The following is a 19215-nucleotide window of genomic DNA, read 5'->3' as shown; positions in this document are numbered from 1 at the left end:
TCACTTTAGATCTAATTATCATGTCTACCACTTTCTAGTTGTGGAATGTCTCTCAAGTTATTAAATCTTGCTGGACCTCAATTTCTTCATCTGTAAAGTGGAGATAACATTATCAATAGAATTGTCCCTATTAATGAGATAATATGACATCAAGACAAACTCCCAAAAGTAAAAAAATGTATTTTTAAAAATTCTAGCTTTAGGAACTCCAGGGTTGCTGAAGACAAGGGTGGTGGCTTAGATCCCCATTTCTCAACATTTCCTCCAAAACCAACATAGAACAACAAGAAGAATAAACAAAACTCATAAAAACTATGCCTTCGGGATAACCTAAAGACAGAAATTGCCCCAAATTCAAAATAACTGTAAATAAAAATAAGAAAAAATACCCCACCTAATCCCAGGAAGTAATATCTCATGCTCCTGCCCCACCCCTGCTAGGCCACAAGGCTTTGTTATAAGCAAAGGTAGACTGTGAAAAACTATGATGAAGAGATTAATTCAAAGGGAGTTAGTGATGAGCCTAAGATTGATCTAAAACCATCAGTTTTAGAAAGACAAAGTCCACCCTAAGTTTCAAAATACTAAAAAAGTATCCAAGCAGATCACAGCATGGACTATAGGGACTTAAAAGCAGACACAATTTGAAAGAGCAGTGTTTGAAAATACACAGCCCCTGAGAGAGAAATAAGACAGAAAGGAAGAGATAAATCCCCTTTGGCTATTGGATGATGAAGGGATAAAGAAGCAAAAAGAGAAACAGGAGAGTCAAAATTCAGAGAACAAACAAGCTTCCCCCTCTGCCAAAACAAAAAGTCAGCTAAAGTATCTGGAATTTGCTATAATAACAGAAGAGCGAGCCAATGAGCTAGGAATCCTCAAAACATCCCAATATCATAAAAATAAACAGAAAAAACAATGAACACATTCTCATGAGAGTACTACCAAAAAAAAAAAACCCAACACACATCAACAGAGGAAAATTTCATCCAACAGAACAACCATGAAGGACAAGAAAACTAGAAGATGACACTCCACGTGGAATTAATATACTCAAACAAGAATTTGGGAATATGAAAAGCCACCTTAAGTCAAAAATCCAAAAATTATGACAGACATGGACAATCAAAAGCAAAGTGTGAAAAGAAAACTTACCAAACTCAGGAAAGAGATGGAAGAAAAAGACAAAATTATCTCAGATATGAAGAATAAAATACAAAATACCTATGGCAGAATAAACTGAAATGAATAATTTATAAAGGATACTGAGGAAATGCAGGGAACCAAAGTAGAGGATAAAGAGGAGATTAAAAAAAAAAAGAAGAAGAAGAAATGAAAAGACGAAAGAGAAAGCAGTAGAAATGGAAGACAGGAGAAGAAAAAATAGCAGTGATAAAGAGGGAAAGCAAACAGCAGAACACTTAAAATTGTAAACCAAGAAAAATTGGGAAAAATAAAAAAATAATGAATGTACAAAATGAAACAATAGCCCATTGGGTATCTTGGAAAATTAATGCCAAAAAAAAAAAAAATCAAAACTTCAAGACATATCCTACTAAAACTATTAAGTTCCTAAGATTAAAAAATCCTTAAGGTCTACAGAATCAAGGAACTTACAGGGGAAAAAAAAAATTAGGCATCAGAATTTTCCTAAAGCACTCAAAGGAAAACAACAATAAAATAGCATTTTGTAAAAAAAATTCAATAATTGAAAGTGTAAACCAAAGAATTCATATACCCAATTTGTCCTTTAAGTATCAAGGCTACAGGGAAAGGAAAAAAAAAAAAAGTTTTCAAATAAAAGAACTCTGCACCCATGACCACTTCTTGAGGAATTTTTTAGGTAATGAACTTCATCCAATCAAGAGATGACTAGGAAACTTCAACAAAAAGTCTAATGATGAACATTTAGAATACTTAAATGTAGATTTAATACAAAAACAAAAGTGTGGAAGAAAACTAAGCAAAAGTAGTATGTTGTGAAAAAAGTAAAAGTATGCAACTAAAAAAATGGCATTAGAGAGAGAAAGAGGAAAATAGAGTGAGTTTATTGTTTGTTATCTAGGCAACAGATGGGAATTAAAGGATAATCAATAAAAACAGAGAAATCTGAGAGTAAAGGTTTAACAAAAAAATAAGGCTAAGAGCATTTTTTAAAGGTATACATTAAAAGACAACCACCAGGGGATAAAAACTGTCCTAAACAAAAAACTTCTGCATAAGTTAAAGAACAAAGAACACACATCTCAGAGAGAAAAAAACATAGCATACATAATACACATATTTACAAAATACTATGATACAGTTGAGAGAGAAGACATCAGTCATATCAATATATATCAATGGATTCAACTCATCTATTAAAAAAAATTTTCAATTTGGCTTACAAAGCAAGGCCAAACTATATATGCTGTACACATATTAAAGCCAATTTAGAAAGGCTAAAAATATAGAATGAACAGTATGCCAGTCAAAAAGCATTAACCACAGCAATGAAAGGCAGTTTCTAATGCCAAAAAGCACAATTCACAACGAAACTACAACACTTATGACTATTCATATACCAAAAAACAGAAATCACTGTTTTTAAACAAAAACTATAGGTGATGGAAACAGACAGAGAAGAACAACACTAAAAATAAGAATGGAGATAGAAGACCTAAACAACATAATTAAATAAGGTGAATTTCATGAATATGTAGCAAACTCTACACCTGATAACGGAAAATGCATCTTCTTCTCAAGTACCCCTGGGATATTTAAAAAAAAAAAATTGATAATATATTAAGTCACAAAGAAAATGTCATAAGTTCTATAAAGCAGAAATATTATAAGCAACACTGAATTCAGCACAATAAAGCTAGAAAATATTAAAAACAAAACAACACAAAAGACCCTTTCATCTTTTTTTTTTTTTTTTAAGATTTATTTATTGATCGATTGATTACTATGTTGGGTCCTCGTCTCTGCGCCAGGGCTTCCCGTAGTTGCGGCAAGCGGGGGCTACTCCTCATCGCGGTGCGCGGGCCTCTCACCATTGTGGCCTCTCTTCTTGCGGAGCACAGGCTCCAGACGCGCAGGCTAATAAGCAGTCGTGGCTCACGGGCCTAGCTGCTCCGCGGCATGTGGGATCCTCCCAGGCCAGGGCGCGAACCCGTGTCCCCTGCGTTGGCAGGCAGACTCTCAACCACTGCACCACCAGGGAAGCCCCAGACCCTTTCATCTTTAAATTTAAAATTCTTTTATTGAAAACACTTGGATGAAAGGGGAAATGAAAACTGAAGTAAATTTTTGTAAATGATAAGAGTCTATGGGATACATTTAAAGCAGTAACGAGAGAACAATTCATATCACTAAATACTTTTATCAGTAAAAATGAATGAATTAAAATACATGACTTCAATCTCTAGTGCAGGAAAAAAATAAACCAAAATAAAGCATGAAGAAGGAAAGAATAAAGATAGAAGCAGAAAATAATGAGGTAGAGGACAGAGAAACAATAGACCTAATCAATAAATCAAAATCCTGGTTATTTCTGGGGAGGAAAAAAAAACTAACACAATAGACAAACCATTAGCTACTTTGATCAAGAAGAAAAGGGAGACAGCATAAATTAAAGATAAATGACAAAAAGGAAACAAAAGAAAATTTCAAAACCATAAAAAAATACTTTATAGACCTCTATGTAAATAAAACTGAATAAATGAAATTAATAATTTCCTAGAGAAATACAGATTATTACAATTGATCCCATTAGAAACAGAATGTTTAGAGAACAATTTACATTGATGAAACCGAAAATTATTAAAGAATGAAAGTAAAAATATTAAGTACCAGATCCAAAAGGTTCCACAGGGAAATTCCTAAATCTTCAAACACCAGATAATTCCAATGCTCCATCAATTGTTCCAGAGCATTGAAAATGAAGAAAAATGTCCTAATTCCTTTTATGAAGCAAATTATTACATTGAAACCAAAATCTAGTACGATTTGAATCGTACGATTTGGGTCATTATTACTCATGAACATCCATGCAAAAATCCTAAATAAAATATTAGCAAACAGAATTCAATACTCCATAGAGAAATTTTTTTAAAATCCATTAACGTATATTAATAGATTAATAGATTAAAAATAGATTAATAGATTAATAGATTAAAAATAAAATTTAAAAATGGATAAAAGATGAACAAGTCAGCCCTCCTTATCTGTGAGTTCCACATCCACAGATTCAACCAACCATGGATAGAAAATATTGGGGGGAAAAAAAATTCCAAGAAGTTCCCAAAAGCAAAACTTGAATTTAGATGCATGCTGGCAACTATTTACATAGGATTTACAAGGTATCTACAACTATTTACATAGCCTTTACAATATATTAGGTATTATAAATAGTCTAGAAATGATTTAAAGTATATGAGAGAATGTACATAGGTTATATGCAAATTCATTTTATATTAGGAACTTGATCATCCAAGGATTTTGGTGTCCTCAGGGGGTCCTGGAACCAATCCCCTGCAGATACCAAGGGATGACTATAATGATAATTCACAAAAAAATTATAAAAATGGATCTTAAATATAAGAAAAATTGTTCAAACAAACTCTTAGAGAAATGCAAATTACACAATATTGTGATAACCATTTTCACCTATCAAATTGGCAAAAATTTTAAAATATGGCCATACATTCTGTTGGCAAAGCTGTGCGGAAAACAATGACTCACACACTGGTAGTGAGAATGCAAACTGGTACAACTCTTCTGAAGAACTGTCAATACCTTAAAAAACTACACATGGGCTTATCTTTTCACTTAGCTATCCCTCTTCTAGATAGTTACCCTAATGATATACCTCCAACAATATGAAAATACATAGTCATGCATCATTGCTTGTAATGGCAAAATATTAAAAACAACCTACATATCCATACATAAGAGAGTAACTGAACTATGGTAAATCAACACAATGGAGTACTATGCAAGTGTAAAAACAAATCTTTATGAACTGATGTGGAGTGATTTCCAGGATATATTATAAAGTGAAGAAAAGCAAAGTTTAAGAGAGTATCCTATCCTTAATGGAAGAAAGAGAGGTAGAAGAAAAGATACATATATCTTCTTTTTTGTGCAAAAAAACACAAGAAGGATAAACCAGAAACTAATGAGATTGATTAACTATACAGAATGGGTAGAAACAGAACAGAAGGAATAGGAGACTTGGGAATAGGATAAAAGAGAAAGGCAGGTGACAAGTCGGCATATCTGTTTATATAATTCTGATACTTAGAACATAATAATGTTTCATATGCCACCCCCAAATAAATAAATGGAAATCAACCAGGATCTGGGGGGAACCAAATAAAATACAAATATCAATAGAAAGAAATGAATCTAAGTGTATTACAAATAAATAGCCATACTGAATGAATTAGGGGAGAAAAGAACTAGCCTAAGTAACTTTGAATTTTGACTGTTTTGACCACGTACCAGAAGCCTTGTGTATGCAAATAGAACTGTACACAAATACTGTACTCAAATTAATAAATCTGATTTTCACTGGGACATGAGTTGTTTTTCATGGGTTAGCAATCCTGAGATTGTATCATGTGTATGCTAGGATTGTGCAAATAAATAAAAAAGAAGTGTACACACACACAAACATGAATTTATTTATTTATTTATTTCCTAGTTCTGTCATCTAAGAGGGACTACAGTAATGACACATCAGTAGCAATGACTACAAGTAGAACACAGATCTTGGCTACTAGGTATCATTCACTTATAAAAGAAACCAGAGCTCATTCTCTAATGGTTAATTCCAAGGCTAGGATAGGGAAAGTAAAAGTGAGCCTGAAATGTCTTGAGCTAACAGAATGTAAGGAAGTCTCCAATAAATGATGGTGACATATTGGAAGGACACAGGAAGCAAGCTGAATGAGCTACCAGTGGCCAAAACTGGGACAAATTAAGCAACAAAATAACGATGGCAACTGATTATAACTCACAGAACAAGATAAATATCCATGAATTCTTACTGATGTAATTAATGAATAAATAAATGCAGAAGTGGTCGTCCTTCATCACAGGAATTTCCAAATAGTAAATGTATAAAGAATGACAGAAGAAAACTACAACTTGGCCAAAGACCTAATAATTGCTGCAGGCAAGAATCATAGCTTGGAACATGTACTGCATTTGAAAGAAGAATAGATGGTTGAGATTTTTTTAAATATCTCTATAGCACAGTAGGTACCAAAAAAGAAAAAAATAGCATCTATAGCTTCCTACGCAGTGTAAGAGTAAATAACTGGTCAAAAATGAGGAGTAAACATCATACTGAATGGTGACATTTTAGAGGCATTTCCATTAAAGGCAAGACCCACTATTGCCTCTGCTATTCAACTTTGTACTGCAGGTTTTCCTGCTACGGAAAAATTAACAGAGAGAAAAGTAAGGGGGGAAAAGTAACTTACATTTTTAAGAAATAAAGACAAAAGGACATCAACTAAGACATTAGTTGAGGACATCAACTAAGACATTATAACTGTTTACATACAAAATCCAGGAAGATATACAAATATATTTTTCAAATATACTCTTCTAATTTTTAAAAAATAATTCAGCAAAATTGCTAGAAAAAAAAAGATGAACAGGAAAAAAAATTCTGGGTCTATATATTTATATATGTGTATATGTTATACAGTATTTATTCATATTTATAAACTATATTATTAAATACATTTTTATATATTAAAAATTAATATTTTTCACAAAATAAACTCTGGTCTTGCTTCATTTTTACATTTAGAAACATTTGAACTATTAGTTCTATTTTGTCTCCCTTGTATATATTCCTCAACTCTACTTTTGACCAATCACAGAAGTCAAAGATATTTAATAAGAGCAAATGCAAGAATACTTCAGAAACAGTTGATTTAAAATAGTAAGGGAGGGAACTTCCCTGGTGGCTCAGTGGTTAAGAATCTGCCTGCCGGGCTTCCCTGGTGGTGCAGTGGTTGAGAATCTGCCTGCCAATGCAGGGGACACGGGTTCGAGCCCTGGTCTGGGAAGATCCCACATGCCGCGGAGCAACTAGGCCCGTGAGCCACAACTACTGAGCCTGCGCGTCTGGAGCCTGTGCTCCGCAACAAGAGAGGCCGAGATAGTGAGAGGCCCGTGCACCGCGATGAAGAGTGGCCCCCGCTTGCCACAACTAGAGAAAGCCCTCGCACAAAAACGAAGACCCAATACAGCCATAAATAAATTAAAAAAAAAAAAAAAAGAATATGGATAGTCCATAAATATTACAAAAAAAAAAAAAAAAAAAAAAAGAATCTGCCTGCCAATGCAGGGGACACGGGTTTGAGCCTTGGTCCAGGAAGATCCCACATGCAGCGGAGCAACTAAGCCCATGCACCAAAACTACTGAGCCTGAGCTCTAGAGTCCGCGAGCCACAACTACTGAGCCCGCCTGCCGCAACTACTGAAGCCCGCGTGCCTAGAGCCCATGCTCCACTACAAGAGAAGCCACCGCAGTGAGAAGCCCGCGCACAGCAACGAAGAGTAGCCCCTGCTCGCCGCAACTAGAGAAAGCCCACACGCAGTAACAAAGACCCAATGCAGCCAAAAATAAATTAATTAATTAATTACAAAAAAAAATACCAAGGGAGGTCCTGTCCTGAGGACAGAAGTAACTCAAAAGGTGTCAAGATTCTGGAGAATCAGATCTTCACTATTCTAGGCATTTGAGTTCCAAAAAGAGAAACTTCATCTCCTTTTATGTTAGGATTCATAGCTCCCAATACATGTAAAGAGAATTTTTTAAATATCAAACCCAAAATTCTTAAGATAAATATCAAGTCTCAGAACAAGGTTTGATGAAATAAAACACACATCAAGAAAACAGCAGCAAAAGAAAAAAAAAATCATTTCATTTGTGATCTCTTTAAGTTTTATTGCTTAACCTATGCTGGTTCCAGAAAGAAAGGGAGTTAGAAGTCCAATTTCATTATAGTTATATTCACAGCAATCCCAGCAGGAGTGTGAATAAAATGAATAAAGAAGCCACAATGAAATGCCTGTGTACCTTGGGAGTAACTGCTCAGTCAAAACGTTCCAAAGGCAATTTGCCAAATAAAAAGACATACTGGGAATCCAAAAGCTTAAACCAACATTTTACTGTGATTATTGGCTTTTCTCCACACTTCGCCCATCCTTCTACCTAAGTTATAGTTGAATTACTGTTTCTAAATTAGACTTTAGTTTCCCTGTATATTACAAAATACTGTGACTGATGAGAATAATAGAAAAAAGGCTTGCAAAATACATCTTTTACATATTCAGAGTGAGGACAGCATGAGGCCAGCCTCCAACAATTACAATCTTGGTTGAACCTGGACCAATCACTCAACCTCCCTGGATTCAGTTTCCACATTTGTAAAATGAGTTTTAAAAATAACACTTGATTAACTGGAGTATAAGCAGTTTTTCATATATTTACTAGCATAGTTGTCCTCTTATGCAAACTGCCTGTTCATATTTTTGCCTATTTTTCTACTTGCTTGTTTCATTGATTTATAGGGATTCTTTATATATTCTGAATACTTAACGTCTGTCAGATAAATGCCAATCTTTCCATGTATATAGACTCTTCTGTGAATTGCACGTTATTTGCCCAGTTCTTTATTATGCCATTGCTTTTCTTCATTATTATGTGAGAAAATTAAGTGGATGCTAATCATTTTCCTCTTAATGGGTTGCTTGCTTCTGCCAATCTGTGCCTTGATTTTGCATTTTGTAATTAAATGTTTTATTTTTTAATTAGATGATGCATAGATATATATAATTCCATACAACTTTTAGGATAACTTAAACACCTGATAATACACTTAAATATGTCATATAAATATAATAATCTTAATGATAATGACAACAGTACCTGTCCCAACTACCTTGTAGGACTGCTGCATCAGTTGAATAATGTAATGTATCTTGCAAGGTATAACATGTAAACTATGATAAGAACACCTCTCAGGGACTTCCCTGGTGGCCCAGTGATTAAGAATCTGCCTGCCAATGCAGGGGACATGGGTTCGAGCCCTGGTCCAGGAAGATCCCACATGCCGCGGAGCAACTAAGCCCATGTGCCACAACTACCGAAGCCCGCGCGCCTAGAGCCCGTGCTCCGCAACAAGAGAAGCCACCACAATGAGAAGCCCGCGCACCGCAACGAAGACTAGCCCCCCCACTCGCTGCAACTAGAGAAAGCCCGCGTGCAGCAATCAAGACCCAACGCAGCCAAAAATAAATTAAAAAAAAAAAAGAACACCTCTCATAGAAAAGTCACTCACAATTCTACCTCTAAATAAGACATCTGAAAAACGACTCATTCACAAGCCATCAAAATTCTCATTTAATTAATAATAATCTGAAAGTTTTCAGGAATCACCTCTAACTTTAATTTATGGCACCCCGATGGGAGATCCATTCTACCCAGGGATTCCCTATTGCAACTTCCTCCATAAAAATGTCAGTTCTAATGGATTACACCCTCAATCCTACTATTTCACAAGATGAAAGAGGAGCTTTAAGAGCCTATGTTAAATTCCCTGCTGAAAATGACTATTACTTTCTAGGCTGACTTGCAGAGCACTTCACAAATAGACTCCCGGGACTTACTGTTCATTATTAAGAATAAGACAAAATTTCTGTCCTTTATTATAGTATATTTCTTCAACCCCACACTTTTATATTTACTTAGTAACAGTTTATGCAGTTCTCTACATAATTTACATCTTCCTCATTTATACAATCCCCTTTAATAATGTGACCCAGATTAATATAGTCCTAAAAACTAGAACTGCAAAGACTTCACACATAATTTCAAGAAAGTCAAATTTGTATACATTGGCTCCTAAAAATAACTTAAGTCAGAAGATAGGTAGTGCAGAGTGTGACAAGCAGAATAATGGTCCCTGAAAGATATCCATGTCCTAATACCCAGAGTCTGTGAATATGCTGCTTTACATGGCAAAGGAGACTTTGCACGTGTGATTAAGGTTAAGGACCTTGAGATGTGGAAAGGATCTTGGATTATCCAGGTGGGAATCAATTTAATCACATGGGCCCATAAGAGAGGAAGAAGGAAGCAGAAGAGTGGGTCAGAGAGATGTGAGGTGGGAAGGATGTGACCCGAGAAAGATGTGACCCACCATCCCTGGTTTTGAAGATGGAGGAAGGGAGCCACAAGTCAAGGAAAGCAAGAGCCTCTAGGAGCAGGAAACGGCAAGGAAATGGATTCTCCTGTAGAACCTCTGGTAGGAACATAGCCCTGCCCACAGCCTTCATTTTAGCCCAATGAGACCCATGTCGGACTTCTTACGGACTTCAACTGTAACATGATCAATGTATGTTGTAATTTGTTGCAGCAGCAATAGAAAGCTAATACCTAGTTTTTGGTTGTTGTTTTTTTTTTTTAAGATTTTTTTTGATGTGGACCATTTTTAAAGTCTTCATTGAATCTGTTACAACATTGCTTCTGTTTTATGTTTTGGCTTTTTGGCCACGAGGCATGTGGGATCTTAGCTCCCCGACCAGGGAAGGTGGAGTATTAACCACTGGAACGCCAGGGAAGTCCCATAATACCTTATTTTCAGGAAAAAAAACTGAGCATACTCTGGAACCCAGCTCCCGATTTGAAATCACAGCACTACTATTTGTCAGCTGTGTCAACTTAAACCCATTATTAACCACCCTTAGTCTTGGTTTTCTTATCTGTAAAATGGGGCTAATAGTGCCTCTCTCATAATATCGCTGAAGGACTGAATGAGTTAATTCATGTAAAGCACTTATTTCTACTGTTTCACAGATAGACGGTACTAAACACATCTTAACTACTGCTACTATTGACTTTAATCAATAATAATTTAATTACCTTCTTTTTCAGTCACCTCCCAGAAAAATCAAGAGATCGACAGTCTTCCAAACAGTCAAGGAAATGAGCTTTTCTAAAAAGAAAGGTTTGTGCACATATCTACAAGCCATCTCCATAATGGTCCCAAGCTCCACTCATCTAACACCCAGTTCTTCCAGAGTCATTCCCAAGAACAAACGGACAGACTGCTGAAGTCAAAGTGTCACTATGAACTCCACTCAGTGATAAAGGCTATCTACAGGGCCTGACAGGAAAAGTGTGCAAAGAGGAAGAGCTGTCTTATTAAAAATAATAGATGTTGCAAAATTAGTTTCTACTAAAGTTTGCCATCACTGGCATTTTCTTCAGCTTATTTGGTATTTATATTTTTCATTTTCAAAATGCCTGACCCATCATCTCTTCATGAACAATTAAAATTTTTATTTCACTTGGCCATTGACTCAGCAACATTCATGTAAATTGATATAACCAGGCTAAGCAATAATTCACATTATAAAAACACAAAGATCTAACAATTGGTAATTTCCACAAAAGGTAGAGGTAAAATACAAATCAAAAGTATAAATGCATTTTCTATTTCATAATTCCACACTCTATAACAGCTCACAGCAGTGTCAAAATTCAAAGAACAGCAATATTACACCAGAAAGGGGGAGAAAACAAAACCTGTTAATTCCAGGAAGAAGCTTGAGTACAAACCTTTGTAAAGTGTCATAATAAAAATAAGTGTTTGAGTTTTAGAAAAAAAAAAACAGTAACTAATAGAAAAATTTATTATAAAGCAATTCCTATACTTTTCCTACAGTAAAAGCAATAATCTTCAAGATTCCAAGCCTAAATAACCCTAAATTTTAATTAAATTATATTTTATAAAGTAATTAAATATGCCCCAGCAACAATATATTGTTAGGCTCTCAAAAGAAACACTTTCAGTTAGTTGCACAAAACACATTGACTGAATCCAAATGATTTTTCTACCTCTTCATCATTTCAAGCTCTATATGACTATAGAACTAGTAAGAACTAAGTTTTATCTGAAAAGCCAATGATAATCAATATTACTATTTTCTTTAAAAGGCACTGAGAACTTTAGCCGTCACACAAAGGCAACTGTGGGACAGCCCACAAAAAACATCCAGTCACCTTCTCCCTAGCCCAAAGCTGCAACAGCAGGGCAGGTGTTTGCAGAGGCCCAGAAGGTCTGAATCCAGCTGAGCTGAACCTTCTGACGGGGCAGGTCTGAGCCACTCCAGAAGAATTCCCTTAAATCTTTGCATCCATATTCAAAGTACACCTTCCCTCTCCCAACTTTAAATATAGGCAAAAATGGCTCTCATTTGTCTTATTCAACACAATATTAGGTTGCGCAGGAAGAAACAAGATTAGTTTGTGGATATGTCCTCAAAGCGCATCGTGTGTGTCCGCGTATGCACACACACACATGCAGGCGCATGTAGACGTGGAGAGGCCACTGGAAGATATAAGGAATCAAGATAGAGGGCAGGGGTCACACACTCAAAAGCTCTCACAGACCAGACAAGGAATGTACTATGTGCAGCAGCTGGGTAAAAGCTAACAGGATCAACAGAAGTTATAGCAAAACATCAAAACAAAAAGCCTATGCTCCATCAAAAAGCATGCAAATTCAACTTCAGAAAAACAAGCCGTGCTGGTCACACAAAACACAGCTGGAGTCAGCAGACAGGCCAGCTCCAACTGCCAGTTTTTAAAACTGATAATGCAATAGGCCCAACCAATCATATTCTATCTTCTTCCCTCTGAGGGCAGCAAAGGGCTGATCACAGGCTCCAAGGCAGTAACCTCAGGCCCTCCCCACCCTGGCCCCGCAGGCTTCCCCAGGCCTGGGCCCAGGAACCGCAGCCCACGACAGGCTTCCCCAGGCCTGGGGCCAGGAACCACAGCCCACGACAGGCTTCTCCAGGCCTGGGCCCAGGAACCGCAGCCCACCAAAAAGAAGTTGAGTGGCTGAAGAATTAAATACTTACCACTTGAGCTTCCAGGAGTAGAATACTGAGAGGTATCGAGGAATTTTCGAGGAGTAGGAACGTTTGTAACATCCAGCAGAGGAACAGGAGAAGTATCTTTCACGAGGGAGCTGAAGGGGGAAAGTAGCAGTAGTTACTTAGCACTTTCTCCAAAATCAACTTAAGTCCCACGACATGCCCATCCTTTATTGCTTTCCTTCTGTCATGAACCCGCTTTATACTCTGACTTCAAATATCTCAAGTCTATTTCAAGTAAAGTGGTGGTCACAGACAGGGGAATAAAAATGTATTTGAAGGATTCCAAATATCAATATTTACATTTTCATCTTTTTATTGCAATACTAGGTTAAAAAAAATAGTTTAAGTATATTCTGATCATCTGGATGACCACCTTATAACCAAATTCTGCCACATAACTTCAGTACCCCCTTTGTTTCTATATTAAAATTAATTTATCAGCAAAGAAAGATCAAATAACACCTTATCATGATAACTGAATGAAAGTTTAAGTAGTTAAGCCTAGATTAACTTGTGTTTTTCAAGCTGGACCTTTTTTTTTTTTTTTTTTTTTTGACATATACTGGGAGTTCACTGCACTTAGTTTCCTTTCAAAAAAAAAAAACATTCATAAATTTCATCAAGTTGAGAATCGGGTTTATAAAAGATGATTTAAGGAATCGCAAACAGGCTAATTCAGTATTTGATTACCCATTTCACCTTTTCCAAAAAGGCCTAGCAACTCATCTTAATAATTAACTTTGGAGTCTCCAAAATAAACACATAAATTTTAAACGACACAAAGACTATAAAGAACAAATTTTCAAGATAATTCCCATTTACAGGCATCTGTTAAGTCCAAGAATGTAGGCAGTGCCAAGGCAAATAACACCTGTGCCCTACCCTGAAGAAACTGAATCATCCAATCACACTGCATCTCCAACAGAAAGCTTCTCTAACTCATGTTCCAAGGATAGACAGGTCAAAGCCACGGTTCTCACCTCCTTCCAGTCCCAATAACATCACCAGTAAGAGTGGCTACCATGGAAGCGATTCTCAAAGTGGGCTGTAAAGGGAGGGCAGACAGAGGGGAGCAGGAACAAGGCTACACCTTCAAGAAACCTTCCCCCAAATGGGAGAAAAAAAATGTGTGGAAGTTTGAACACTGACCCCCACAGTGATATATCCCCATCTCCCTCCCACCACTCCTTTGAAACCCACGTGCAAGGTACATGTATATTTCTAAGCTAATAAAAAAAATAATAATAAACACGTTTCAGAAAACTTTGAAAAACAAACTTTAGGTGAAAAGGCAAAATTATCTTTCAAGGTATTATTTTTATCTGGTGTTAACAATGTTTACAGCCACTGTTCTGGGCACGGAGGTTAACTATGGCAGTCATTAGCTTCTCCCTTTTCACTTATTACAGGGAAGGGGGAATCATTACTCAAACAAGTCTCAGCATCTGTTACGTGCTTGGCACTTCGCTCAGCGCTGAGGGTCCAAGTATGAGTAAGATCTGAGCTATACACAACTTCACGCATTTCCAAGTGTTGGAATCATTTGCAGACTAACGCGAAACCTCAAGTGAGGAATGAGACATAAAAGTAACAGAAATAGCATTTACCAGGATCTGAACTGACATAGTTCCAGTGACTCTCCTCCTCCAGTATAAAGCTGTAAGTTCCTATTTGCCTACACTATCTTAAGAAAACCCAGAAGAGCCTTCAAATCCACTGATCGGCTATAATAGTCTAATCATAAAATCAATTTGATCAGATTTGTCCATTCATCTTTTCTATACTGACTACTGTTGTATTCTCATTTTTCTCCTCAGCTACCTCTCCTCCTTCTACCTGCATTTTACTCACAGTTGGAAAACTAGCTCTACACACCTCCCCAGCCTCTGGATACACATGCCCAAAGAGACAGAGGATAACCACCGACATTGACAGTGCTGTTACTGAGTAATTAGGAAGAAGTTGATTTCAATTTCACATGATAGAAAAAAGATTTGATAAATTTAATAAATATATCCATAACAGAAGTGGAGGAGTTATTTTTAAAGCATTAATAAATGAAGGTATCCATTAGCAGGAAATTCAGGTACATAGCTGGAAAACTGCCCGCCAAGGCTGTAAATGAGGCAGCAGTTAGTACAGATTTGTGTGCACAGTGCTATGTATATCTGTAAGTATAATACACACTTCTATAGATACAGATGTGCACATGATTCACTTTAGATTAAAACCTACAATCATTTTCTCAGTTTTAACCTAAACATGTATTTCAGTTAAATATAGGGTGATAAATGGCTTGCCATTTTAACTTTGAAAAAACATAACCTGCTGACTTTATTATCAGAGCCAGAAGGGCCCTCAAACTCCATCAATAAACTCTTAGAAAGTCAATTTACTATAAAACTATTTGCATAGACTCTTTTCTCTTTCTAAAATTTTCCCTTGGGCTTCAATTTTCTCCTTTGTGAACACTAACCCAAAGGCAAGTAACTCTGGAAATGACTTCTGGTTTTTCTCTTGTTCTTTTATGGAAGGACTTAGTCTTAAGAGTTCAAGGGACAGGGGGCACACCCACTCATGCAGTTACCTCAGATGTGAAACTCAACAGAAAGGTACCTGCTACTATAGAATATCACATACCTTAGTTTCCATTTCAGAAGAGAGAAAAGTTGAAATAAAGAAATACATACATCAGAAATAAAGTTGAGAAGTATTAATTAATACCTTCAAAGGGTTTTGAATCTCTCAGAGGAAGTATTTTTGAGAACAAAAAAATAAAATCAAAACTAGATTGTTCTTAAAAGGAAAGAAATAACAAATGTTGGAGAAAATGTGGAAAAAAGGGAACCCTCATACACTGTTAGTGGGAATGTAAATTGGTGCAGCCACTACAGAAAGAAGTATGGAGATTCCTGGAAAAATTAAAACTAGAATTACCATATGACCCAACTACTCCACTTCTGAGTATTTATCCAAAGAATACAAAAACACTAATTCGAAAAGATATATGCATCCTATGTTCATAGCAGCACTATTTACAGTGGTCAAGATACGGAAACAACCTCAGTGCCCATCAACAGATAAATAGATAAAGAAGATGTGATACATACACACCCCCCCCACACACACACACACAGGAATACTACTCAGCCATAAAAAATATGAAATCTTCCTCGTTTGCAACAGCATGGATGGACATTGAGGGCATTAGGATAAGTGAAATAAATAAAACAAAAAAAGACAACTCTAGGATTTCACTCATGTATGGAATATAAAAACCAAACACAAACAAAATAAATGAGCAAACCAGAACAAAACAAATAACATTGATACAGAGAACAGAGTAGTGGTTACCAGGGGGAAGAGGAATGGGAGGAGGGCAGAGGAGGTAAAGTGGGTCAACTGAAGGGTGATGGATAATAATTTTTTGGTGGTGAGCACGCTGTAGGCTGTAGCGTATACAGAAGTCAAAAGATAATGTTGCACACGTGAAACTTATATTCAATATAATGTATAAACCAATGTTACCACAATAAAAAAATTAGATTGTTCTTTGAGTTTCTAATTAGTATGAATCCTCTGAACAGCTTTATTTCAAAGAAATACTGATAGAAATTATTTTTCTTCTTAAAGATCTATGATTACAAATTTTTATTTTAAATCCATTCAGAATCATTCATAGCTGAGGTGAAAAAGACAGGTGATGCACATAAAATCCTTCCCAGTATAAGATAGCTCCCCCAAAATCAGTAATTGTATCTTGTAATTGAGTGGTTTGCTATTTAATACCCACATGGTGGCAGACAGGAAAACTATAAAGCAAATTTAACCATACCAAAAACAACAACCCCCTACCACCGTAACTCCTAGGACTTTCTGGCCATTCAACACTCATCCAACTAGTAAGGATCTACTTCAAAATGTGTCTGATTTCAGTATTTCAAGCCATGAAGTCTTTTTTTTTTTTTTTAAGAAGGGTTAGAAGTGCTAACAGCTTATTAAATATTTGCATTTTAATTAGAACTTATTTCTGTTCCTTCACTTAATAATAAATATGTCCTATGTCCAAAATTCACAGCAGCAGGTCATTTGGTTGACTTTATTGTCAAACTGAAACTTAACAGAGGTGAGTTGAACTTTAAGTTGTAAATCTAATAACTAATATATTCACCCTATAACCCCAACAGCTGGCACAGGACCTATCAAAGAGCAAGTGCTCATAAAAGTTTGTCAAATCAAACTCAGCTGAGAAGTATCTGTCAAAGATAATATGCCCTTCGTAAGAAAATGTAACAGAATAATGAATCAGGAATGTCTGGCACAGTAATTCTCTATAGTTCTAAGATCTGCCTGAACGTACAGAAAGAATAATGATTCAGAGGGTAGAAAAGTCAAAAACAGTCATGGTCTCAAATGATAAACCAAGAGTGAAGACATGCAATACAAAATAAAGTGAAGCTAAAATCTAAGCAAAGCAGGAGGGCCAGGGGAAGCAATGAAAGATAACAAAAAGAAAACAGACATACATAAAAAGAAAAAATTAGTTAGGGAGCAAGAAATACAATGGGGTGAAGGACACCCTTTAAACACCTAGATATAAATATGGTCACCAAAATCCATGGGTCTGAAATTTTCTCCTCCACAAGCTAGAGTGTCCAAGGAAGCAAGATCAAATCAAGTATTAAACGAGGATGCATGCAACAAGTAAAAGGATTAACCGTTTTTAAAATAATTTATCGATTTTATCTGCTTATAAAGGTATTAAATGTTCTTTTTTGAAAATATAAAGAAAATGAAAATAATCTACTAATATAATTATAGTATAATGTCTTTCAAAACATTTAACAGAAAAGAGGCTGTCCATCCCTACACACACACACACACAGACCTACTCATGCATACACACAAAAATGTACACACGCTTTTTCAACATTCTTTGGATCACCCTGTATAGAATATTAAATCCTAGGTTCTCCTTTTAACAGTAAACATTTTGCCATTTCGTTAAAAGTAATCTTCAAAAGTATTATCAATAGTATTACTAATATTATTAAAGTAATAATACATGCTCCTGGTGAATACATTACCAGTACAGAGGGTATGAAATAAGTTCTTCTTTTCTATTCCCTGCCACCCCATTTCCATTTCCCATAGGTAATTCCTTTTATCACTGTTTTTCAGCATTATCCTTCCAAGAAATCATCTACACACACACAAATTTTTACATCTATATATAAAGGATATATATTTAAGTATATATTCTTTCAATTCTTACACAAATAGGTTCATAATGTACATGCTGTTTTTCACCTGGCTTTTTTGAACCCAAGAATACACCTTAGAAATCTTTTCCTATCAGCACTAAGAGATCTTTCTCATTCGTTTTAATGTCTAGTATTACACAGCATGGATACACCATAATTCATTTAACCCTAGTCCTCTTGAATATTGAACTTGTGTATTTTTGTTGTTCTGCCCATAATGTTCCAGTCAACACCCTGTTACATGTATTTTTATGAAATGGTACTATTTTTGTAGGATGTGGACCTAGAAAGCCTCCCACATACATATTCTCCTATTTTTTCCTAATGCTAATAAAGTTGCATCATGTGATTTTTTTAAACCAAGTTAGAATTTTTTGTACATAATAACAGGTAGGCAGCTAAATTTCTTTTCTTCACACAGCTGATTGTATCAACATGAATTACTAAATAGCCTTCATTCGCTTCTGAACTACTATTTAAAAATATTGAAGTTTCATATATCCTGGGGTCTGTTTCTAAATTCTGTTTCCTTCCAACAATCTGATTTTGTGTTTGCATGTCTATACTGTTTTGATTAAAGAAGCTTTATAATATACTTTAATATTAGATAAGGAAAGCCTCCCTTACAATCTCCCTTCTCAATTTTTTTTTTAAACAATCCTTACACATTTATTCTCCATGTGAACTACAGATTTGACAGTTCCAAAAACCTCAACTGAGATTTAACTGGGACTTAACATCTTTATGAGCTAAGAACATGGAAAGTCTCCCCATTTATACGGGTTTTGTTTCATAGCCTCCAAAAACCATTTTTATTTTTTCCATGCAGGCAATTCTACTAGTTTCCCACTTCTACTTCAAAAATATCTGTTCTACTTTATAAGTGCCTTCATGTGACTTCTTTTTGTTTCCTCCTTCAGTAGAAATCTGTGTTTTTGTGTTTGTTTTTGGATACCAACAATTGGAACAGTCTTTGTATTTGGAGACACTCTCC

At 35.7% G+C, this 19215-nt stretch overlaps 1 protein-coding gene across 1 annotated transcript in view; it reads right to left on the bottom strand.

Annotated features, from left to right (window-relative positions):
- Positions 1-19215, bottom strand: part of EXOC4 (exocyst complex component 4) — an 813300-nt gene that overhangs the window by 735319 nt on the left and 58766 nt on the right. Inside the window, exon 5 of the mRNA XM_068549476.1 lies at positions 12940-13049. Within this exon, the coding sequence (XP_068405577.1) occupies positions 12940-13049 (110 nt within the window). The remainder of the gene's footprint in view (positions 1-12939; positions 13050-19215) is intronic.

Source organism: Eschrichtius robustus, chromosome 8 (genome assembly GCF_028021215.1).
Source record: "Eschrichtius robustus isolate mEscRob2 chromosome 8, mEscRob2.pri, whole genome shotgun sequence".
Classification (NCBI taxonomy): Eukaryota; Metazoa; Chordata; class Mammalia; order Artiodactyla; family Eschrichtiidae; genus Eschrichtius; species Eschrichtius robustus.
The sequence above is the reverse complement of the archived record's forward strand: the minus strand, read 5'-3'. Positions and strand labels throughout refer to the sequence as shown.